This window comes from Cetorhinus maximus, chromosome 32 (genome assembly GCF_964194155.1).
Source record: "Cetorhinus maximus chromosome 32, sCetMax3.hap1.1, whole genome shotgun sequence".
NCBI classification, from domain to species: Eukaryota; Metazoa; Chordata; class Chondrichthyes; order Lamniformes; family Cetorhinidae; genus Cetorhinus; species Cetorhinus maximus.
In genome coordinates, this window is record NC_135910.1 from 1,889,732 (window position 1) to 1,913,671 (window position 23,940).

At 44.6% G+C, this 23,940-nt stretch overlaps 1 protein-coding gene and 1 long non-coding RNA gene across 4 annotated transcripts; one reads left to right on the forward strand and one right to left on the reverse strand.

Moving 5' to 3' along the window:
• Positions 1-5,443: 5,443 nt before the first annotated feature.
• LOC144671317 (uncharacterized) lies at positions 5,444-17,274 on the reverse strand. Its single transcript, XR_013573903.1, has 3 exons — positions 17,241-17,274; positions 16,540-16,712; positions 5,444-5,546 (listed from the first exon to the last, which is right to left on the reverse strand). It is a non-coding gene; the product is annotated as an uncharacterized LOC144671317 (long non-coding RNA).
• LOC144671316 (uncharacterized) lies at positions 17,241-22,996 on the forward strand. Of its 3 annotated transcripts, none has more exons than XM_078533140.1 (2): positions 17,241-17,388; positions 21,639-22,996. In XM_078533140.1, exon 2 carries the CDS (start codon positions 22,026-22,028, stop codon positions 22,875-22,877), a length of 852 nt encoding a protein of 283 aa, XP_078389266.1. In that variant the 5' UTR covers positions 17,241-17,388; positions 21,639-22,025; the 3' UTR covers positions 22,878-22,996. The 3 variants fall into 3 exon arrangements, with proteins under 3 accessions (XP_078389266.1, XP_078389265.1, XP_078389267.1); XM_078533139.1 differs by having other exon boundaries at positions 21,983-22,996; XM_078533141.1 differs by lacking the exon at positions 17,241-17,388 and adding an exon at positions 17,536-17,626 and having other exon boundaries at positions 21,983-22,996.
• Positions 22,997-23,940: the final 944 nt, after the last annotated feature.

Consider the following 23,940-nt stretch of genomic DNA (forward strand, 5'->3'; position numbering starts at 1 on the left):
CAGGTGGTGGTGTTCCCATCTATCTGCTGCCCTTGTCCTTCTAGATGGTAGTGGTCGTGGGTTTGGAAGGTGCTGTCAAAGGAGCCTTGGTGTATTCCGGCAGTGCATCTTGTAGATGGTACACACACTGCTGCTACTGTGCGTCGGTGGTAGAGGGAGTGAATGTTTGTGGATGTGGTGCCAATCAAGCGGGCTGCTTTGTCCTGGACGCTGTCAAGCTTCTTGGACAAATCTGAGCTCAAATAACTGTGTCTTTTGATCTAGTTCCAAACAGTGTCAGTTTCTGTGTCAGTTTTAGTTTTCCTTGAAATCTAAAGGTTCAATTTTCCTTTCAGTTAGCTGAAGTTTCAGTTAAGAGTCTGGCTCAAAAAGTACAAGCTTTGAAACTACAGATTCCAGCAGGGGAGATGGTGGCATCGCGATAATGTTACTGGGTTAGTGATCCAGAGACCCAGGCGAACAATCTGGGGAAAATGGGTCTAAATCCCATCATGGCAGCTGGTGGAATTTAAATTAAATCAATAAATCTGGAATTTAAGGCTAGTTTTATTAAAGCTATCATTGATTGTTGTAAAAAAAAAACCCCATCTGGTTCACTAATGCCCTTCAGGGAAGGAAATCTGATCGACATGTGACAATGTGATTGACTCTTAACTACCCTGAAATGGCCACTAGCAAGTCATTCAGGTCAAGGGCAATTAGGGATGGGCAACAAATGCTGGTCTTGCCAGCGAGGTCCACATCCCATGAAAGAATAAAGGAAAAAAAAAACTCCTGGAATTTAGAGATTCTGAATTAGTTTCAACGTAGATCAGTTCTGGGAGTCAGACATCATTCACCGGTAGACCTGTGCTGACAGGTTAAACCCCAGTTTATCCAGAATAATAACTCCTCTATCCAGGCTGGAGTTTGTACATCAGAAACAAACCTTAAGTGGCAGAATGAAGAAGGTTCAGTGTTGGCTGTGATTTAGGGGAGACGCTGGCGTAGTGGTAATGCCACTGAACCAATAATTGACAGGCCCAGGCTAATGCTCTGGGAACATGGGTTCAAATCCCACCATGGGCAGCTGGTGACATTTGAATTCAGTTAAGAAATCTGGAATATAAAGCTAGTCTCAGTGATAGTGACCATGAAACTATCATTGATTGTCGCAAAAACATCTGGTTTACGAACGTCCTTTAGAGAAGGAAGCCTGCCAATCTTGCCTGGTCTGCCCTACATGTGACTCCAGACCCACAGCAATGTTGACTCTTAACTGCCCTCTGAACAAGGGCAATTAGGGATGGGAAACCAATGCTGGCCTTGCCAGTGACGCCCACATCTCATGAAAAGAGTAAAAAGAAAATTGGATCCCTGCAGTTACATATGAACTCGCTGGTGTTTCAGCTGGTCAGATGAACGGGTGAATCTCTTCTCACACACAGAGCAGGTGAACGGCCTCTCTCCTGTGTGAATGCGTTGGTGGGTCAGCAGATCCTTTGTGCTTTTAAAGCGCTTTTCACAGTCAGAACATTTAAAAGGTCTCTGATCCGTGTGAACAAGTTGGTGTGTCTGAAGATCCTTTGCAGTTTTAAAGCTCCTCTCGCAGATAGAACATTTAAAAGGTCTCTCATCACTGTGAACGAGTTGGTGTCTCAGCAGGTTGGATGCCCAAGAGAATCTTTTCCCACACACGGAGCAAGTGAAAGGCCTCTCTCCAGTGTGAATACGTTGGTGTGTCAGCAAATGCTGTTTGCTTTTATACTTCTTCTCACAGTCAGAGCATTTAAAAGGTCTCTCCTCAGTGTGAACAAGCTGGTGAATCTGGAGTTTGGACAACTCAGTGAATCCCTTCTCACACAAGGAGCAGGTGAATGGCCTCTCCCTGGTGTGAATACGCTGGTGTGTCACAAGGCCAGATGATTTAGTAAATCCCTTTCCACACACAGAGCAGGTGAATGGCCTCTCCCCAGTGTGGCTGCGTCGGTGAGTATCCAGCTGCGATGGATAATTGAATCCCTTCCCACAGTCCCCACATTTCCACGGTTTCTCCGTGGTCCGGATGTCCTTGTCTCTCTCCAGGTTAGATGGTCAGTTGGAGCCTCAGCCGCACACAGAATACGTGAAGAGTTTGTCTCTGCTGTGAATGGTGCAATATTTTTTCAGGCTCGGTAACTGGTCAAAGTGCTTTCCACACTCGGTGCACTGGAACATCTCACTAGGATGTGTAGGGCTCTGTGATTTTGCAGTTACACTGGTGTTTGAAATCTTCTCTTCATTCCTCCTATGTTCAACGATTGCTGACATTCAGATACCGATGAATCCAGTGGTCTGCAAATCCTCCCCTTCTCATTCCCTGTAAAGGGAGTTTACAAAACTCATAACAGTAATTAGGAACATAATGACGTCATTCAGCCCATTCTGGCATCCAATTAGATTATGGTCGATCTGTATCTTAACTCCAGCTAATCACCTTGCTTCTGTAATCCTTAATAATCCTGCCCAACATAAAGCTAACAAACACAGTTCTGAAATGTCCGATTGACCCACAGTCTTAACGGCTTCCTGGGTGACAGAGTTCCAGATTTCCACTTGCCTTTCTGAGGAAAAGGGCTTCCAGATATCATTGCTGAACAGTCGGGGAAGACAGTAGCACAGTGGTAATGTCACTGGACTAGTCATCCAGAGGCCCAGGCTAATGCTCTGGGGACATGGGTTCAAATCCCCCCATGGCAGCTGGTGGAATTAAACTATCATCGATTGCCGTAAAATCACTAATGTCCTTTAGGGAAGGAAACCTGCCATACTTACCTGGTCTGGCCTACATGCAACTCCAGATCCACAGCAATGTGGCTGACTACCAAAGTGCATGACCTCACACTTTCCTATATTAAACACCACCTGCCAAGTGTTTGCCCACTCACTCAACCTATCTATATCCCCTTGCAGATTCCTTATGTCCTCATCACAACATGCCCTCCCACCTATTTTTGTATCATCAGCAAATTTGGATACATTACACTCTGCCCCCTCATCCAAGTCATTAATATAGATAGTAAATAACTGAGGTCCTAGGACTGATCCTTATGGCACTCCACTAGTTACGTCTTTCCAACCTGAAAAAGACCCATTAATCCCAACTCTCTGTCTTCTGTGTATTAACCAATCCTCAATCCATGCTAATACATTGCCCCTAATACCATGAGCTCCTATCTTGTGCAATAACCTTTTATGTGGCACCTTATCGAATGCCTTCTGGAAATCCAAATACACTACATCTACCGGTTCCCCTTTATCAACTCTGCTTGTTATATCCTCAAAGAACTCCAGCAAATTTGTCAGACATGATTTCCCTTTCACAAAACCATGTTGACTCTGGTTGATTGCGTTAAGCTTTTCTAAATGTCCTGCTATTTCTTCCTTAACAATGGACTTTAGCATTTTCCCAATGACAGATGTTAGGCTGACTGGCCTATAGTTTCCTGCTTTTTGTCTCCGTCCCTTCTTGAACAGGGGCATCACATTAGCAGTTTTCCAATCTGCTGGGACCCTCCTGGAATCTAGTGAGTTCTGGGATATTTCGACCAAAGCCTCCATTATCTCTGCAGCCACTTTCTTTAAAACTCTTGGATGCAGGCCATCAGGTCCTGGTGACTTGTCTGCCTTTAGTCCCATTAGTTTGTCAAATATTTTGTCCCTCGTGATAGAGACTGTTACAAGATCTTTCCTCCCATTTGCTCTTTGCTTATCTGATATCTTTGGGATGTTTATAGTGTCCTCCACCGTGAAGACCAATGCAAAATACTGATTTAAATTATCTGCCATTTCCCTGTTCCCTGTTATCAATTCTCCAGTCACATCCTCCAAGCATCCCATTCTCACTTTAACCACTCTCTTTCTTTTTATATACCTGTAGAAGCTCTTGCTGTTTGTTTTTATATTTCTTGCCAATTTACTTTCATAATCAATTTTCTCCCTCTTTATTAGCTTTTTAGCCATCTGCTGCGGGTTCCTAAAACATTCCCAATCCTTTGGCCTAGCACTAGTTTTTGCCGCTTTGTATGGCTTAGTTTTTGATCGGATACTCTCCCTGACCACCTTTGTTAACCACAGGTGGTTCATCCTTCTCAGGTCCTTCATTTTTACCGGGATAAATTTTTGCTGAGCATTATGAAATAGCCTCTTAAACGTCTGCCAGTGCTCATCCACTGACCTTCCCCAGCCCACCTTAGACAACTCTTTCATCACCCTGTAATTGCCCTTATTTAAGTTGAGGACACTGGTTTGAGACCCAAGTTACTCGCCCTCAAACTGAATTTGAAATCCTACCATGTTGTGATCGCTACCCGCTCGAGGATCCTTAACTACGAGATCTCTTATTAATCCTACCTCATTACACATTACTAGATCTAAGATAGCCTGTTCCTGGGTAGGTTCTGCAATGTATTGCTCTAAGAAACAATCCCTGATTCACTCTACAAATTCGTCTTCCATGTTACCCCTGCCAGTCTGATTTGATTGGAGAGGAATGAGTTTCTCCATATGTGTCCCATCATCACATCTTAAAAACCTCAATTAAGTCACCTCTTAATCTTCTACATTCAGGGGAATATAAGATAGCCGACGAAACTTGTCCTCATATTTTACAAAAATTACAACTGTAAGGACAGAATAGAAATTCTGAATGGACATGTCCAGTTTCTCTGGAATATTTCCTCCTTTTCCCTCTCTCAAGCAGTAAACCCCCAGCCACACACGCTCACCCTCCCCGCCACACACGCTCACCCTCCCCGCCACACACGCTCACCCTCCCCGCCACACACGCTCACCCTCCCCGCCACACACGCTCACCCTCCCCGCCACACACGCTCACCCTCCCCGCCACACACGCTCACCCTCCCCGCCACACACGCTCACCCTCCCCGCCACACACGCTCACCCTCCCCGCCACACACGCTCACCCTCCCCGCCACATCCCCGCTGTTTGAATTCCAGATTTGGATTTTGCTCCTTTCTCTCCAGAAGGTGCTGTGTGATGGTGAAGTTCAGTCCCAGTCACTGTTTGACCCTCCAGTACTTTCCCAAGTGGTACTTCTTACTATGTGAGCCCATACTAGAGAGTAACCAGTCAAAAACTGACACAGAGCGAAAGACATTATGACAGGTGACCAAAGATTGGAGCCTGGTCTTTAGGCCAAGTTAATGAAACGTATGGTCACTCATGATGCAACAAAATAGAGGGGGCGGAGGGGGAGGCACAAGCAGGGCCCACAAGAGGGGAGTGCGAACGGTGCTAATGACTGGTGTCCATGCCTCTAGGGGGCCCGGGCTCATTGGCCAAGTAGCCTGTCAATCTGGATGTTTATTGGCCAAAGCAGCCAATCTGACAGGCTAATCGGCCAATGATTGCTGTTGTTCTGAACAACAGCAATCATTGGTCAAGTAGTAGGACACGCCAGATTCCTTTCTTACTTACCTCGTGGACTTCTGTTTGAGTCTTGCCATCATGGAGTGCTGCTTCCTTAAATCTTCTCTGAGTTGGCTGGGGACGCTGGGGGAGGGTTCTGGAAAGGGGATATGTAGGCTTACAAAACAAAAGGATATGGCAGCCTTGAACCAAAGGTATTTAGGTAATGATATCCCAGTGAGGAAGAAGGATTCAAGGAAGGGGATAAACCAACCATGGTTAACCAACGGAGTTAAGGACAGTATCAAATTGAAAAAAAAACATACAATGTGGCAAAGGTTAGTGGTAAGCCAGAGGATTGGGAAAGTTTTAAAAACCAACAAAAGATGACCAAAAATAAAGAGGGAGAAACTAGCAGGTAATATAATAATGGACAGTAAGAGCTTCTTTAAATATATAGAAAGGAAGAGAGAGGCCAAAGTGAACATAGCCTCCTTAGAGAATGAGGCTGGGGAAATAATAATGGGGAACCAGGAAATGGTGGAGGAGTTAAATAAATACTTTGCTTCAATCTTCACGGTAGAAGATACTAATAGCATTCCAAAAATACTAAATAAGGGCCAAAAGGGGGAAGGAAATAAACACAATAACTATCACAAGAGAAAAGGTACTAGAAAAACTAAGGGGGCTAAAGGCTGATAAGACCCCTGGACCTGATGGGTTGCATCCTAGGATATTAAAGGAAGCAGCTACAGAGATAGTGGATGCACTGGTAGTAATCTTCCAAGAATCCTAAGGTTCTGGAAAAGTCCCAGAGGATTGAAGAATGGCTAATGTAACACCCTTATTCAAAAAGGCAGGGAGACAAAAAACAGGTAACTAGGCCAGTTAGCTTAACATCTGTCATTGGGAAAATGTTGGAGTCTATAAAGATGTAATAGCAGAGCATTTAGAAGTACATAATCTAAGCAAACAGAGTCAGCATGGCTTAATGAAGGGAAAATCATACCTGATTTATTAGAATTCTTTGAGGAGGTAACAAACAGGATAGATAATGGGGAACCAGTAGATGTAACATATTTGAATTTCCAAAAGGTGTTCGATAAGGTACTGCACATAAGGCTACTTAATAAGATAAGAGCCCATGGTGTTGGGGGTAGTATATTAGCATGGATAGAGGATTGGCTAACTAATAGAAGACAGAGAGTTTGGATAAGGAGGGCATTTTTGGGATTGCAACCTGTAACTAGTGGAGTGGCGCAGGGATCAGTGCTGGGGCCTCAGTTATTTATGATATGTATTAATGATTTAGATGAGTGAAGTGAATGTACTATCACCAAGTTTGCAGACAACACAAAAATAGGTGTAAAGGCAAATGATGAGGATGACACAAGGAGTCTACAAAGAGATATGGACAGATTAAGTGAGTGGGCAAAAACTTGGCAGACGGAATATAATGTGGGAAAATGCGAATTTATCTACTTTGGCAGGAAGAATAGAGGAGCTAAATATTATTTAAATAAAAAAAGACTGCAGAAAGCTGCAGCACAGAGGGATTTGGGAGTCCTCGTGCATGAATCCTAAAAAGCTAACAAACAAGTTCAACAGGTAATAGGGAAGGCAAATGGAATGTTGGTCTATATTTCAAAGGGAATGGAATACAAAAATAGGGAACTCTTGCTAAAACTATATAAGGCACTAGTTAGACCACACCTAGAATACTGTGAACAGTTTTGGTCCAGTCCAGAGAAGGTTCACTAGGTTAATCCTGTATATGGGGGGATTTTCTTACGAGGAAAGGTTGAGTAGGTTGGGCCTGTACTCATTGGAGTTTAGAAGAATGAGAGGCGACCTTATTGAAACATATAAGTTTCTTAGGGACTTGATAGGATAGATGCTGAGAGGTTGTTTCCCCTTGTGGGACAGTCTACGACCAGAGGGCATCATCTCAAAGTAAGGGATCGCCCATTTAAAACAGAGATGAGGAGGAATTTCTTCTCTCAGAGGGTAGTCAATCTGTGGAATTCTTTACCGCAGAGGGCTGTAGAGGCTGGGTCGTTATTCAAGGCTGAGATAGACAGATTTTTAATCAGTAAGGGAATCAAGGGTTATGGGGAAAAGGCAGGAAAAGTGAAGTTGAGGATTATCAGATCAACCATGATCTCATTGAATGGCTGAGCAGACTCGATGGGCTGAATGGCCTACTTCTGCTCCTACGTCTTATGGTCTTATGCTGGAGCACAAGCAGGTTGGTGACAGTTTGTTTTGAGCAGGTTTCCCTCACCCATTCCCTATCTCTTACCCTGTAAAGTACAGGTAAGTGGCCTCCTCCTCGGGCTCAACCTCTCCATTTCAATTCACTGGAACTAATTCCTGGACCCCAGACTGACTTCAACCCGGCAACTACTGCCTCTCCTTTGCCTGGCTCGGCACATCTGGCCAGTTTCGATGGCAACAATTTTGTTTTTTTTCCAATTGAATCCTGTAAATTGAAGCCTCCAAGACGAAGTATTCTAACTATTTTCTAAGGCCATACCAAACAAACACCACATAAGATAAATTAAAAGGTCAAAATATATCAGAAAATAGGTTTGTCTATTCTGCAAACTCAGGCTGTCAAAGTGTTCCTGAGTGGGAGAAACAGCTGTGATGTCTCTGAACAGCTGCAGCTACATCCAACAATGGTGGAACACCAGGCATTGCCGAATTTGCTGATCGAGAGGCCTTGGGGGTGGAATCTGTATTTCTGGTTTTGTCTCCAGTTGAGGCTGTGGTGTCAGGGATTTGACAACATGAGGTAGAATGCCACCAGTGGGGACAATGCCACCCGCGGGCAGATTCTTTCTGTTACTGAAGCCCAGGAGAACATTCTGGAATCCCCAGCCCGATCAAGGTGCTGGATCGGCAGGTGGGGAAATTCGAGGAGCCTCGGCCCTTGCAACTGTCCAACAGTTACCAGGTTCTTACAAGGATGAGAGTGGGGACTGCAGAGAGGATGAGCAAACTGACCACAGTACCATGGAACAGACAGCCATTCAAGTGAGGGGAAGAAATTGGAATGTAGTGGTAGGGGACAGTATAAGTAGGGGATAGATACCGTTCCCCACAACCATCACCATGAGTCCCGAAGGCTGTGTTGCCTGCCTGGTGCCAGGGTTAAGGACATCTCCCCACGGCTGGAGAGGAACTTGGAGTGGGAGAGGAGGGATCCAGTTGTCATTGTCCACGGTGGTACTAATGATATTAATAGGACTAGAAAGGAGGTTCTGCTGAAAGAATCTGCACAGTTAGGAGCTAAATTAAAAAACAGAACCTCCAAGATAATAATCTAAGGATTACTACCTGAGCCACAGGCAAACTGGCAAAGGGTAAATAAAGTCAAGGAGTTAAATGCGTGGCTCAAAGATTGCTGTGGGAGGAATAGGTTTCAGTTCATGGGGCACTGGTGCCCAGTACTGGGGTAGAAGGGAGCTGTTCCAGTGGGACAGGCTTCATTTGAACCGTGCTGGGACCCGTGTCCTGGTGAATCAAATAACTAAAGCTGTAGAGAGGGCTTTAAACCAAATAGAGTGGGGGAGGGTTCTGGAGAGGGGATACGTAGGTTTACAGAGCAATAGGATATGGCAGCATTGCAGGGCAGCTATTTAGATATTTAATACTCAGAGTGTGACAGGAAGGGACAGAGTGTATAAACATTTAAAAAATTAGCAAATTGGGTCAAAGGGAGAAAAAAATGGTAAAAAGGCAAAATTAATGGCTCTTAAATGCATGTAGTATTCTGAACAGAATAAATGAATTAACGGTACAAATAAAGGTTAATGGGTGTGATCTTATGGCTATTAGAGAGACATGGTGACAAGGAGATCAAAGCTGGGAACTAAATATTCAGGGGTATGTGACTTTTCGAAAGGACAGGCAGGAAGGACAAGGTGGTGGGGTAGCTTTGTTAGTTAAAGATGGAATAAGTACGATAGCAAGAAATGATCTTGGATCGGAAGATGTAGAATCCATATGGGCTGAGGTAAGACATCATTAGGGGAAGCAGACACTGGTGGGAGTAGTCTATAGGCCCCCTGACAGTAGCTATTCTGTCGGACAGAGAATAAATCAGGAGATAAGAGGGCCTGTAAAAAGGCAGTACATTAATCATGGTGACTTTAATCTTCATGTAGATCAGAAAATCAAATGGGCAGGGGTAGACATGAGCAAGAATTCATAGAGTGTATTCAGGACTGTTTCCTAGAACAATATGTTGTGGATCCAACCAGGGATCAGGTTATTTTGGATCTGGTAACGTGTAATGAGGCAGGTTTAATAAATGATCTCAGAGTACAGGATGCCCTAGGAAACAGTGACCATAATATGTAGCATTCAGTTTGAGAGTGAGAAACTTAAGTCAGAAACAACTGTGCTAAACTTAAATAAGGGTAATTACAAAGGAATGAGGGCAGAATTGGCTGGAATGGACTGGGATGGTTGATGAACAATAGCAGACGTTTAAGAAAATAGTTCATGACTCACAAACAAAGATATATCCCAGTGAGGAAGAAGGATTCAAGGAAGGGGATAAACCAACCATGGTTAACCAAGGAAGTTAAGGATAGTATCAAATTGAAAAAAAAACATACAATGTGACAAAGATTAGTGGTAAACCAGAGGATTGGGAAAGTTTTAAAAACCAACGAAAGATGACCAAAAAAATAAAGAGGGAGAAAATAAACTTTGAGGTTAAACTAGCAAGTAATATAAAAACAGACAGTAAGAACTTCTTTAAATATATAAAAAGGAAGAGAGAGGCCAAAGTGAACATAGGCCCCTATGAGAATGAGGCTGGAGAAATAATAATGGGGAATCAGGAAATGGCAGGAGAGTTGAATAAATATTTTCCATCAGTCTTCACGATAGAAGACACTAACAGCTTTCCAAAAATAGTAAATAATCAAGGGGCAAAAGGGGGGGGAGGAAGTAAATACAATAACTATCACTAGAGAAAAAGTACTAGGGAAACTAATGGGGCTAAAGGCCGATAAGTCCCTGGGACCTGATGGGTTCAATCCTAGGATATTAAAGGAAGTACAGGAAACACAGATGCACTGGTAGGAATCTTCCAAGAATTCTTAGATTCTGGAAAACTCCCAGAGGATTGGAAAACTGCCAATGTAATGCCCTGATTCAAAAAGGGAGAGATACAAAAAGCAGGTAACTAAAGGCTAGTTAGCTTAACATCCGTAATTGGAAAAATGTTGGAGTCTATTATAAAGGGTGTAATAGCAGAGCATTTAGAAATGCATAATCTAATCAAGCAGAGTCTGCATGGCTTCATGAAGGGGAAATCACGCCTGACAAAGTTATTAGAATTCTTTGAAGAGGTAACAAGCAGGATAGATGTAATATATTTGGGTTTCCAAAAGGCATTCAATAAGGTACTGCACATAAGGCTACATAATAAGATAAGAGCCCAAGGTGTTGGGGATAGTACATTAGCATGGATAAAGACTGAAGAAGAGTCATACAGACTCAAAACGTTAACTCTGTTTTTCTCTCCACAGATGCTGTTAGACCTGCTGAGTTTTTCCAGCATTTTCTGTTTTTGTTTCAGATTTCCAGCATTTGCAGTATTTTGCTTTCAGCATGGATAGAGGATTGGCTAACTAATAGAAGGCAGAGAGATGGGATAAGGAGGGCATTTTCAAAGTGGCAACCTGTAACTAGTGGAATGTTTCAGGGATCAGTGCTGGGACAACAATTATTTACAATATATATTAATAACTTGGATGAGGGAAGTGAATGTACTATCGCCAAGTTTGTGGATGACACAAAGAGTCTACAGAGGGATATAGACAGGTTAAGTGAGTGGGCAAAAACTTGGCAGATGGAATATAATGTGGGAAAATTTTAGGTTATGTACTTTGGCAGGAAGAATAGAGGAGCTGAATATTATTTAAATGGACAAAGACTGCAGAAAGCTGCAGCACAGAGGGATTTGGGGGTCCTCATGCATGAATCACAAAAAGCCAACATACAAGTTCAGCAAGTAATAGGGAAGGTAAATGGAAGGTTGGCCTTTATTTCAAAGGGAATGGAGTATAAAAATAGGGAAGTCTTGCTAAAACTATTCAAGGCACCAGTTAGACCACACCTGGAATACTGTGAACAATTTTGGTCCCCTTATCTAAGGAAGGATATACTGGCATTGGAGGCAGCCCAGGGGTTCAATAGGGTAATCCTGGGTATGGAAGGATTTTCTTATGAGGAGAGGTTGAGTAGGTTGGGCCTCTACTCATCGCAGTTTAGAAGAATGAGATGCTGAGAGGTTATTTCCCCTTGTGGGAGAGTCTAAGACCAGAGGGCATAATCTCAGAGTAAGGCATCACCCATTTAAGGCAGAGATGAGAGGGAATTTCTTCTCTCAGAGGGTAGTCAATCTGTGGAATTCTTTACCACAGAGGGCTGTAGAAGCTGGATCTTAAGTATATTCAAGGCTGAGATAGACAGATTTTTAATCAGAAAGGGAATCAGGGGTTATGGGGAAAAGGCAGCAAAGTGGAGTTGAGGATTATCAGATCAGCCATGATCTCATTGAATGGCTGAGCAGACTCGATGGACCAAATGACCTACTTCTGCTCCTATGTCTTATGGTCTTATGGGTCTTCAGCAACTTCCTTCTCCAATACAGGCTCAGGCTTTACTTCCTCCACAGGTTCTGAATGTGTTCTTCGAAGGTTTCTATGTTCCCATATTCCCTCCTAACTTCGGTCCTCCATTGATAATGAGTGTGAGAGTGAGAACCCTGAGACTGGGAATGAACTGGACACACACAGCCATATACACATCCTCCCCCTCTCCTTCCCCAAAACCCTATCCACATAGCAGGCAGGGAGAGGAGAATAACCCAGACTGAAAGCCAACCTGCTTCTGACCCCAACTTTCATTTGAGTTCCACCGAGGCTACCTTGGAATGTGCACAAGCAGGGGCAAATGCAAAGTTGTTGTTAGTTAAACACAACTCCTTAGCTCGACACTGTCCCCTTCCCCAGTGATCAAGCCTTGGGGCCTAGTCTCTATCTCTATCTCTGTTTCTTAAGCGAAATGGCAAAAACAGTTTTATTAGTTAGCTCTGCTGCTTGGTACTTTTTAATGGTAATTTTTATTAATTACATTTTTTTTAATTATCAATTTATTGCTTTGACATTGAATTTGTTTTGAAAAACAAAAAACTACTGCGGATGCTGGAAATCCAAAACAAAAACAGAAATACCTGGAAAAACTCAGCAGGTCTGGCAGCATCGGTGCAGAAGAAAAGAGTCGACGTTTCGAGTCCTCACAACCCTTCAACAGAACTGAATATAGTTAGGAGAGGGGTGAAATATAAGCTGGTTTAAGGTGGGCGGGGGGGGAGAGAAAAGTTGAGGGGGGGTTTGGTTGTAGGAACAAGCAAGCAGTGATAGGAGCAGATAATCAAAAGATGTCACAGACAAAAGGATCAAAGAGGTGTTGAAGGTGGTGATATTATCTAAGAAAATGTGCTAATTAAGAATGGATGGCAGGACACTCAAGGTACGGCTCTAGTGGGGGTGGGGTGGAAAGAAAGACAAGGTATTAGTTGTAGATTTTAAAATAATGGAAATAGGTGGGAAAAGAAAAATCTATATAAATTATTGAAAAAAACAAAAGGGAGGGGGAAGAAACGGGGTGGGGATGGGGGGAGGGAGTTTAAGATCTAAAGTTGTTGAATTCAATATTCAGCCCGGAAGGCTGTAAAGTGCCTAGTCGGAAGATGAGGTGCTGTTCCTCCAGTTTGCGTTGGGCTTCACTGGAACAATGCAGCAAGCCAAGGACAGACATGTGGGCAAGAGAGCAGGGTGGAGTGTTAAAATGGCAAGCGACAGGGAGGTTTGGGTCTTTCTTGTGGACAGACCGCAGGTGTTCTGCAAAGCGGTCACCCAGTTTTTGTTCGGTCTCTCCAATGTAGAGGAGACCGCATTGGGAGCAACGAATGCAGTAGACTAAGTTAGGGGAAATGCAAGTGAAATGCTGCTTCACTTGAAAGGAGTGTTTTGGCCCTTGGACGGTGAGGAGAGAGGAAGTAAAGGGGCAGGTGTTGCATCTTCTGCATGGGCATGGGGAGGTGCCATAGGTGCGAGTTGAAGAGTAGGGGGTGATGGAGGAGTGGACCAGGGTGTCCCGGAGGGAACGATCCCTACGGAATGCCGCCGGGGGGGTGAAGGGAAGATGTGTTTGGTGGTGGCATCATGCTGGAGTTGGCGGAAATGGTGGAGGATGATCATTTGAATGCGGAGGCTGGTGGGGTGATAAGTGAGGACAAGGGGGACCCTATCATGTTTCTGGGAGGGAGGAGAAGGCGTGAGGGCGGATGCGCGGGAGATGGGCCAGACACGGTTGAGGGCCCTGTCAACGACCGTGGGTGGAAAACCTCGGTTAAGGAAGAAGGAGGACATGTCTGAGGAACTGTTTTTGAAGGTAGCGTCATCAGAACAGATGCGACGGAGGCGAAGGAACTGAGAGAATGGGATGGAATCCTTACAGGAAGCGGGGTGTGAGGAGCTGTAGTCGAGGTAGCTGTGGGAGTTGGAAGGCTTGTAATGATATTGGTGGACAGTCTATCATCAGAAATTGAGACAGAGAGGTCAAGGAAGGGAAGGGAAGTGTCAGAGATGGACCATGTGAAAATGATGGAGGGGTGGAGATTGGAAGCAAAATTAATAAATTTTTCCAGGTCCCGACAAGAGCATGAAGCAGCACTGAAGTAATCATCGATGTACCGGAGAAAGAGTTGTGGGAAGGGGCCAGAGTAGGACTGGAACAAGGAATGTTCCACATACCCCATAAAGAGACAGGCATAGCTGGGGCCCATGCGGGTACCCATAGCCACACCTTTCATTTGGAGGAAGTGAGAGGAGTTAAAGGAGAAATTGTTCAGTGTGAGAACAAGTTCAGCCAGACGGAGGAGAGTAGTGGTGGATGGGGATTGTTTGGGCCTCTGTTCAAGGAAGAAGCTAAGGGCCCTCAGACCATCCTGGTGGGGGATGGAGGTGTAGAGGGATTGGACGTCCATGGTGAAGAGGAAGCGGTTGGGGCCAGGGAACTGGAAATTGTTGATGTGACGTAAGGTGTCAGAGGTGTCAGACATGTCTGTCCTTGGCTTGCTGCATTGTTCCAGTGAAGCCCAACGCAAACTGGAGGAACAGCACCTCATCTTCCGACTAGGCACTTTACAGCCTTCCGGGCTGAATATTGAATTCAACAACTTTAGATCTTAAACTCCCTCCCCCCATCCCCACCCCCACCCCGTTTCTTCCCCCTCCCTTTTGTTTTTTTCAATAATTTATATAGATTTTTCTTTTCCCACCTATTTCCATTATTTTAAAATCTACAACTAATACCTTGTCAGTCTTTCCACCCCACCCCCACTACAGCCGTACCTTGAGTGTCCTGCCATCCATTCTTAATTAGCACATTTTCTTAGATAATATCACCACCTTCAACACCTCTTTGATCCTTTTGTCTGTGACATCTTTTGATTATCTGCTCCTATCACTGCTTGCTTGTTCCTACAACCAAACCCCCCCTCAACTTCTCTCTCCCCCCCGCCCACCTTAAACCAGCTTATATTTCACCCCTCTCCTAACTATACTCAGTTCTGTTGAAGGGTCGTGAGGACTCGAAACGTCGACTCTTTTCTTCTCCACCGATGCTGCCAGACCTGCTGAGTTTTTCCAGGTAATTCTGTTTTTGTTTTGAATTTCTTTTTGTTCAGAAAATTATTTATGTTTTCCCCATACCATAACTATTTTTTTTTGCATTTCATGTTTAATGATGTGCCAAACCAGATCTCAAGCAGCTGCTGCTGGGTTACTTGCTGAAAGGGAATGAGAAGCTGACAAGAAGTCCGGTTGGTTTTTGGAGGGTTGGCAAAAGGGGTTATTTTGGTCCAATAAAAATGGCAAGTGTTGGAAATGCTCAGCACATCAGGTGACATCTGTGCAAAGAGAAACAGAGGTCAGTGACCCTTTGTCAGAACTAGTGCAGATCAAGGACCTGAAGCATTAACTCTATCTCTATCCACAGATGCTGCCTGGCCTGCGCAGTGGTTAGTTTCAATTTAAAATTAGAAAATATTTATCACTCAATGCAAAGTGTACTTTTTATGTTAACAAAGCTCACTTGTGCAGATAGAAATAGCAAGTTATTGGAGGTGAATTGGTTGGTGCTAACTTACTGGAAGGTTTTGCCATTTTTAAACTTGGAAGTGAAACCAGGAGTTATGCACCAATAGAATATGTCACTACTAGTTGAAGATATTCTCATTTGTAAATAGGATTGGTGTTTGTGGTGCTTGTGAGGGTCAAGTCTTTGGATGTTTCTGCCTGTATATTGCATAGGGCCTGGTTCAAAGAAGCAGAGCTGGTTGCCTAATATGAGCAAGTTGTATGAAATTGTCTGACAAAGCCATGGTTGTAAAGTCTGAGCTTTCAATGGGCTTCATAAATAGAAGCATAGAGTACACAGGCCAAGACATTTTGCTAAACCTATATAAAACAGTTCAACCCCACTGTGACTATAGTTCCCAATTCTGGGCACCCGAAGGATGTGAAAGAGAGGATTAAAAGAGATGGGAGGGGGATAAGGGGCTCAGAATCAGAAGAAGCACTGGAGCCTATGATTTCTCTCCCTGGCCCTAGGCACAAGAGGCCACATTGGAGGAACGTAGAGACCTCAGAAGTTTGGAGGGCTGCAGGTGGTAACAGAAATGGGAGGATTTGAACAAATGGATGAGAATTTTAAATGCTGAAGCCACCAGAATTTGACTCACTATTAAACAGGAAAGGGTGTTAGCTTAACTACTGAAAGTGCAGAAAGATGAAACATTGTCCCTCTAAATGTCACAAATAGATACAGATTGAGGGGGAGATCAATCTCTGCAACTTTAAAAGGAGCAGTAATGTGGAAAGAGAGAAATTAATGACCTTTAAATACCTGGTCCACTTGCCACTGAAGTGACACAAACTCATAACATGAACTCCAGGAAAATCAAATACTGAAAAATGTTAAACAATTTTGTTGAGAAAACAAATGTTGAGTGAACTTTTAAAAGATGAATTATTTACGAAGGGTTTGCACCGACTCACCTAACTGGCCAACTCAGGCTCCACCGCTCAAACACCACAATTGGTTGCGGAACACGCTGCTCCCTTGGCCCTCCAGCCTCTGAGTTCTTTCCTGTTGGATCCCAAGACAATGAATCACTACTGCCAGATGAAGTTGAGAGGCTCAGAAAAAGAGAAAAAATGAGGCCATGAATCTGAGTTGAAAAATACAATAAAAGAAACATGTTCAGTTTGTCAACTAAAGTATTTAAATTCAAATCGAATAAATGCTTTGTAATTAATATATTCATTTTGCGTGACACCAGTGGGAATGAGTAGATAATGTTCACTGTTTTTGCCAATTTATTTCTCTACGATTATGACCCATGAATTTCCTCTTGGTTGTATTACATTAAATGGCGGTCCAGCCCAGAATGCTTCGCGCGGTAGAATACGCCCTATCTCCATGAGAAGGGCCGCAGTGCGCAAAAGCAGGATGGCCCCGCCCTTGGAGACCGCCTGTTTGCGCGGCGCATGCGCGCTCCTCAGCAGGAGCGAAGGCGGCCTGAGTGAAGTTGAGTTTCATCGACTCTAAGAGCCCGAATCAGAGCTGCGGGTCTCGGTGAACGTGCAGCGAGAGTCCCGGGAGGGCGAGGGGCATCATTAAAGCGGTGGTGCAGCGCCATTCCGTTCGAGCCGCCGCTTCCCAGTTTCTTCTCCCGTTTGCACCGAGTCCAACTCACAAGAAAGGAGCCGCCCAGAATGCCCCGCGGCTAGCACTCTGGAGCATGCGCACTGCCAGCGCTGGGGGAAATGAACGCGTTGGATGGAGCGGTTTCTGGGACGCGGGGGATTATGGGAATTGTGGCCGCCATTACTCATTAGCTGTCGGTAAGTGTTTAATTGCAGACTGACGGAAGGTCAGCGACCTGAAAACGTTAATTCAGTTTCTCTCTTCACGGATGCTTCCTGACCTGCCGAGTATTTTTAGCATTTTCATTTTCTAATTTCAGGTTTCCAGCAACCGCAGTATTTTACTTTTAATCGCTTGATAGTACAGAACTTGACTATTGCTGAAAAAAGAGATGTGCTGTCAAGTATATGAATTTTAGTGCCAGTGTGATGCCAGGTATGTAGACTACACATCCCAATGACTGCACATCCCTTCGGCTGTTTGCAAAAGGCAAAGTACTGACTACCCAACCAGCCCATACTTGCAAAACTCAAAACAAAGTGTCCGATATTAGACGTGATTCCACGATTGGACAGCACATGCTAAACAAACCTGATTGTGTGCTAAGAATTACACTGACAACCAATTTAAGATTATCAGTCTGGCTCACAGTGTGGCTCACTCACAAGTGCCAGAAGCTACATATATCCACACACAGGGCCCTATCCATTGCAGACAAAAGGATCATGTCCATGCATTGCACCTTTTTCAACTAAATAAAAGCTTGAGATGGCCAGAGACCCAGCCATTCATTCTCCATGGCAATGCCTCTACCAATCAGCACTCTCTTCTCATGCAGCATGATTGGTGTTCACTTTACAGTTGATATTTTACTTTTGTTTTATTGCTGGCTTCACTCAGAATTGAGTGCAGAAACACAGGTGGATTGATTAAGTGCCAGTTTGAATCAGGGTGGGTGTTGAATGCCGAAGTCGGTCCCTGGCCTTCTGCGTACCTGGGCCACCCTAACTGCCCTTGAACTGAGTGGCTTACTAGGCCAAATAAGGGTCTGGAGTCAGGATTTTCTTCCCGAAGGGACATTAGTGAACCTGATGGGTTTTTTAATGGGCCAGGCAGTCAGCAGCACCTAACATCTCAGGAGAAACGTAAGGTCATTGGTTGGTGAGAAACAGCTGTAAGGGAGTGTCATCAAGTAGCTGAGAATTAGAAAATCACTTTCTTTTTAAAAGAAGGGACTACTAAACATTTAAGTAAGAAACGTAAGTAATAGGGAAATAAAGTTAAGTTGAGGGCAGGTAAAATAAAGTTGCATAAGTAAACCAAAGAAAAATAAAGTTAATGCAAGGGAAGTAAATCGAAGCCATGGCAGGACAGCTTGGTCGTGTGGAATGCGTGTCTTGTAATATGTGGGAAGTCATGGACGCTACCGTTGTCCTAGATGACCACATGTGCAGGAAGTGTCACCAGCTGCAGAACCTCGAGCTCCAGGTTTCAGAGCTCGAGCGGCGGCTGTGTCACTGTGGCGCATCTGCAAGGCTGAGAGCTACATGGATAGCATGTTCAGAGAGGTGGTCATACCACAGCTTAGGAGCCTGCGGGCAAAAAGGGAATGGGTGACCGCCAGGCAGTCCAAGAAAATTAGGCAGATAGTGCAGGGCTGCAGCTCACCAATCGGTTTTCAGTTTTGGATACTGGTGAGGGCATTTGTTCCCTGGTGGAGTACAGTCAGAGCCAAGTTTGTGACACCACATGCAGTTCTGCTGTACAGGAGGGGAGAAAGAAGAAGGGAAGAGCAGTAGCGATAGGGGATTCATTCGTTAGGGGAACAGGCAGGCATTTCTGTGGCCGTAGACGTGACTCCAGGATGGTATGTTGCCTCCTGGTGCCAGGGCCAAGGTTATCACAGAATGGCTGTAGGACATTCTTCTGGGGGAGAGTGATCAGCCAGAGGTCATGGTCCACGTTGGTACCAATGACTTAGGTAGGAAAGGGAATGAGGTCCTGAAAGCAGACTTTAGGGAGCTTGGAAGGAGATTGAAAAGCAGGACCTCTAAAGCAGTAATCTTAGGATTACTCCCAGTCCCACGTGCAAGTATTAGAAATAGGAGAATTGAGCAAATAAACATGTGGCTGGAAAGCTGGTGTAGGAGGGAGGGTATCAGATTTCTGCGGCATTGGGACCGGTTCTGGGGTAGGTGGAAACAGTCTGCACCTGAACAGAACCGGGATGAATATCCTCACAAGGAGATTTGCTAGTGCTGTTTGGGGTGGGGAGGGTGAGTTTAAACTACATTGGCAGGGGAATGGGAACCTGAGGGCAAATTTGGGGCAAGGAGCGGGAGATGGAGAATTAGTGAGTGACTCTGAAAGACAGAAGAAGCACAGGTTAAGAAGTGCACAGTACAGGAATTTGGCAGTGTTAAAAGTTATTTGTGTAAATGCAAGGAGTATAACAAATAAAGCCAATGAGCTGAGGGCACAGATAGACACATGGCAACATGATATCGTTGCTATAACGGAAACCTGGCTTAAGGAGGGGCAAAAATGGCAGCTCAACATCCCTGGATATAGAGTTTTCAGGCAGGATAGGGAGTGGGATAAAAAGGTGGGAGTGTAGCATTATTGGTTAAAGAATCAATTACAGCTGTGAGGAAGGATGATATAATAAATGAAGCATCATATGAAGCCATATGGGTTGAGCTAAAAGTTATAAAAAGGGGCAGCCACACTGCTAGGAGTCTATATAAACCCCCAAATAGTGTGGAAGGAAGAGTGTTAGAAGAGCAAATATGTAGACAGATTTATGAGTGCAAAAGCAATAGGGCACTAATCATTGGGGAATTCAACTACCCTAATATCAATTGGGATACAAACAATGTGAAGGGCAGAGTGGGCAGAAAATTTTTGAACTGCATTCAAGAGAACTTTTTTAGCCAGCGCGTAACAAGCCCGACAAGAGGGGGTGCAATTCCCGATTTAATCTTAGGAAATGAAGCTGGGAAAGTGGATGAAGTAGCTGTGGGGGACCATTTTGTAGATAGTGACCATAATATACTTGGAAACAATTCTGAGAGACAGGATAACTGTCACTTAAAAAGGCTGATCAGGGACAGTCAGCATGGTTTTGTTAGGGGAAGATCGTGTCTTACTAACTTAATAGAATTTTTTGAGGAAGTAACAAAGAGGATTGATGAGGGTAGTGCAGTAGATGTTGTCTACATGGATTTCAGTAAGACATTTGATCAGGTCCCACATGGCAGACTGGTCAGAAAAGTGAGATCCCATGGGATACAGGGGAAGGTGGCGAGTTGGATTCAAAATTGGCTCAGTGACAGAAAACAAAGGGTAAAGGTTGATGAATGTTTTTGTGAATGGAAAACGGTTTCCAGTGGTGTTCCACAGGGCTCGGTGTTGGGCCCTTGCTGTTTGTTCTATATATTAATGATTTGGACATAAATGTGGAAAGTATGATTGGGAGATTTGCAGATGACACAAAAATTGGCTGTGTAGTTAATAGTGAAGAGGATAGCTGTCAACTCCAGAATGATTTCACTGGTTTGGTTGAGTGGGTGGAGAAGTGGCAAATGGAATTCAATCAGGAAAAGTGTGAGGTAATGCATTTGGGGAGGGCAAACAAAGCAAGGGAATACTCAATAAATGGGAAGTTATTGAGTGGGGTTGAGCAAGTGAGAGACCTTGGAGTGCATGTCCACGGGTCCTTTAAGGTGGCAGGACAGTTGGACAAGGTGGTCAAGAAAACATATGGAATGCTCCCCTTTATTGGGCGAGGTATTAAATACAAAAGCAGGGATGTAATGATGGAACTGTATAAAACGTTGGTGTTAGGCCACAACTGGAACTTTGTGTACAGTTCTGGTCACCACATTACAGGAAGGACATAATTGCTCTGGACAGAGTGCAGAGGAGATTTAGAAGAACATTGCCAAGGCTTGAAAATTGGAACTATGAGGAGAGATTGGGCAGGCCAGGGTTGTTTCCTTAGAACAGAGGAGGCTGAAGGGTGATCTAATTAAGGTGTACAGAATTATGAGGGGCCTAGATAGGGTGGACAGAAAAGACTTGTTTCCCCTAGCTGAGGGGTCAATTACCAGGGGGAATAGATTTAAGAAGGATTAGAGGGGACATGAGGAAAAACCTTTTCACCCAGGGGGTGGTGGGTGTCTGGAATTCAGTGCTTAAGTTAGTGGTTGAGGCTGAAATGCTCAACTCATTTATAAGGTACCTGGATCTGCATTTTAAGTGCTGTAACCTGCAAGGCTACTTCCGTAGCGGACCAGGTGCTGGAAAGTGGGATTAAAATGAGCGGCTAGTTTCTTTTTTCTCTTTTTGGCCAGCACAGACATGATGGGCTGAATGGCCTCTTTCTGCACCATAACATTTCTATGGTTCTATGGTTTCTGTTCACCTGCTGCCCTTGCCTTTCCAGATGCTGAAAGCCATGGATTTGGGAGGCTCACTCAAAATTCTGGTTGAGAAAGAAATGTGTTAAGACTTCATACTTGACAAGCTCGACCCACACCTCTCTCTCTCACTCCTCAAGTCCACAATCTTGTGTAGGTCCAGACTGGGTGACAGGTTCCCTTCCCTGCAGGACATTCGTGAACCAGTTAAATTTTTACAACAATCAAGCAGTTTTCATGGTCACTTTTTCCCAGTGCTGACTCCACAAATGAGCAGATTGATTAAGTTCAATTTCAAAACCTGCCTTTGTGTTTTTTTGTGGATTCTCTTTCACGCTCCCTTTTCTCCGTTTTTAATTCAATTTTAGAGTGTATTAGAAAGGGAGGATTTGTCGGCAGAAAACACAAACCAAATGTCGCGTCAGGATCTGACAGAGTCGCTTGGTTCTTCAGGAGCTGAATGTCATTGTCCTTTGGACATGGAAGCAAAGAGCCCTGCTCGCAGCAAAGAGAAACCGTACATGTGTCCTGTGTGTGGACGCGGCTTTAGTCAGTCATCCAGCCTGACCAGGCATGAGCGTAGCCACACTGGAGATAAACCATGTAAATGTAAGGACTGCGAGAAGGAATTCAATTACCCTTATGAGCTGGAAACTCATCGGCGCATTCATACTGGAGAGAGGCCATTCATCTGCTCTGTATGTGGGAAGGGATTTACTCAGTCCTCTGCCCTGTTAACACACCGGCGAGCTCACACTGGGGAGAGGCCCTTTGTCTGCTCCGTGTGTGGGAAGGGATTCACTCAATCACCCCACCTCAGCGAACACAAACTCATTCACTCTGATAAGAGACCATTTCAGTGTCCTGACTGTGAGAAGAGATTTAAAAGCAAAAAGGATTTGCTGACACATCAGCGAGTTCACACTTGGGAGAGGCCGTTCACCTGCTGCGTGTGTGCCAAGGGATTCATTGATTCGTCCCACCTACTGAGACACCAGCAAATTCACACTGGGGAGAGGCCATTCACCTGCTCCAGATGTGGGAAGGGATTTACACAGTCCTCCCACCTGATTGAACACGAACTTGTTCACACTGATAAAAGACCTTTTCAATGTTCTGACTGTGAGAAGAAATTTAAAAGCAAAAGGTATCTACTGAAACACCAACGAACTCATACTGGGGAGAGGCGCTTCTCCTGCTCCCTGTGTGGGAAAGGATTCACTCAGTCCTCCGACCTGCTGAGACACCATCAACTTCACCTGTAACTGCAGGGGTTGGATCCTCTGTTGATCACATCCAGACTGAACCAAGTTTGTTTCTGCTGTTGTTAACGGCCTGTTTAACTGGGCTGGAATTTAATGTTCTAAATAAATGAGCGAGCTCTGTTTTGAAAACATTGTTTTAGATTGTTGTCTTTCCCATCTGGGTGTTCAGCATTACCTGGCCAGAGCTCAGAAAGAACAGCCTGGTGGGTTGGGGGGGTGGTGGTGGAGGTCATACAGCAGAAACTGAACTTCAGCATGGACGCAGTCCCTTAGAGAAACAGCACTTTGGTCTTTCTCCTCTGTCTTCACTGACAGCATAGTCTGCATGCAGGTTATACCTGAGGCATGTAAGAAATGTGTCCCCGCCGCTCTCTTCCATGTTTCAGAGCACCCAGACATGTAACTGAAGGCTCCTTTACAACTGTAGTTAGAGTCAGAACAGTGATGAATACTGGAAATGTGTCATGAAATCAGAAATTGGTGTAAAACTGTGACCTGTTCCTGGCTGAAAGTGAAGCGACATGTTTAATTTTCCAGGCTGAAAATGACTGTGTTAATTATTCTGTGACGGTTTTAACGTGTTTTTTGACACTCCCGAGTCGACCACTCTAAGGCCGGAGTTGACTTATTTAAAATAAGCCCATTTAAGATAAATTGGTTAAAGTTTGCATTAAGGTAGCAGATGAGTTCACAGGAGCCTGTTAGCCGCTGGTACAATTATACAACAGATACCTTGGCCCGGATTTTCCTGTGGGCTCAGGAAAACTCGACCCCCGACCCATCTGTGACTTTGCCCAGGACTTCTGTCTTTTCACTTGGTTTGGGTTTGCAGTGCATTTTGCAAGCGCCGCTGGAGTACGTGAGGAGTCTGGTACGTAGGCGGGCCACTAATAAAGCCTGTCTCGGTTCTCCAAGACAGCAGCTCAGCTCCTAAAATCGTTTAAAGGCCCCCTAAACCTTACCTCCCCGCCACCCCTCATGTCACTCCATGCCACCTCAGATCGCCCATGCCACTTCAATGCTCCCTTACCATCCCCAAGGCACCCAGTGCCCCTCAGATTGT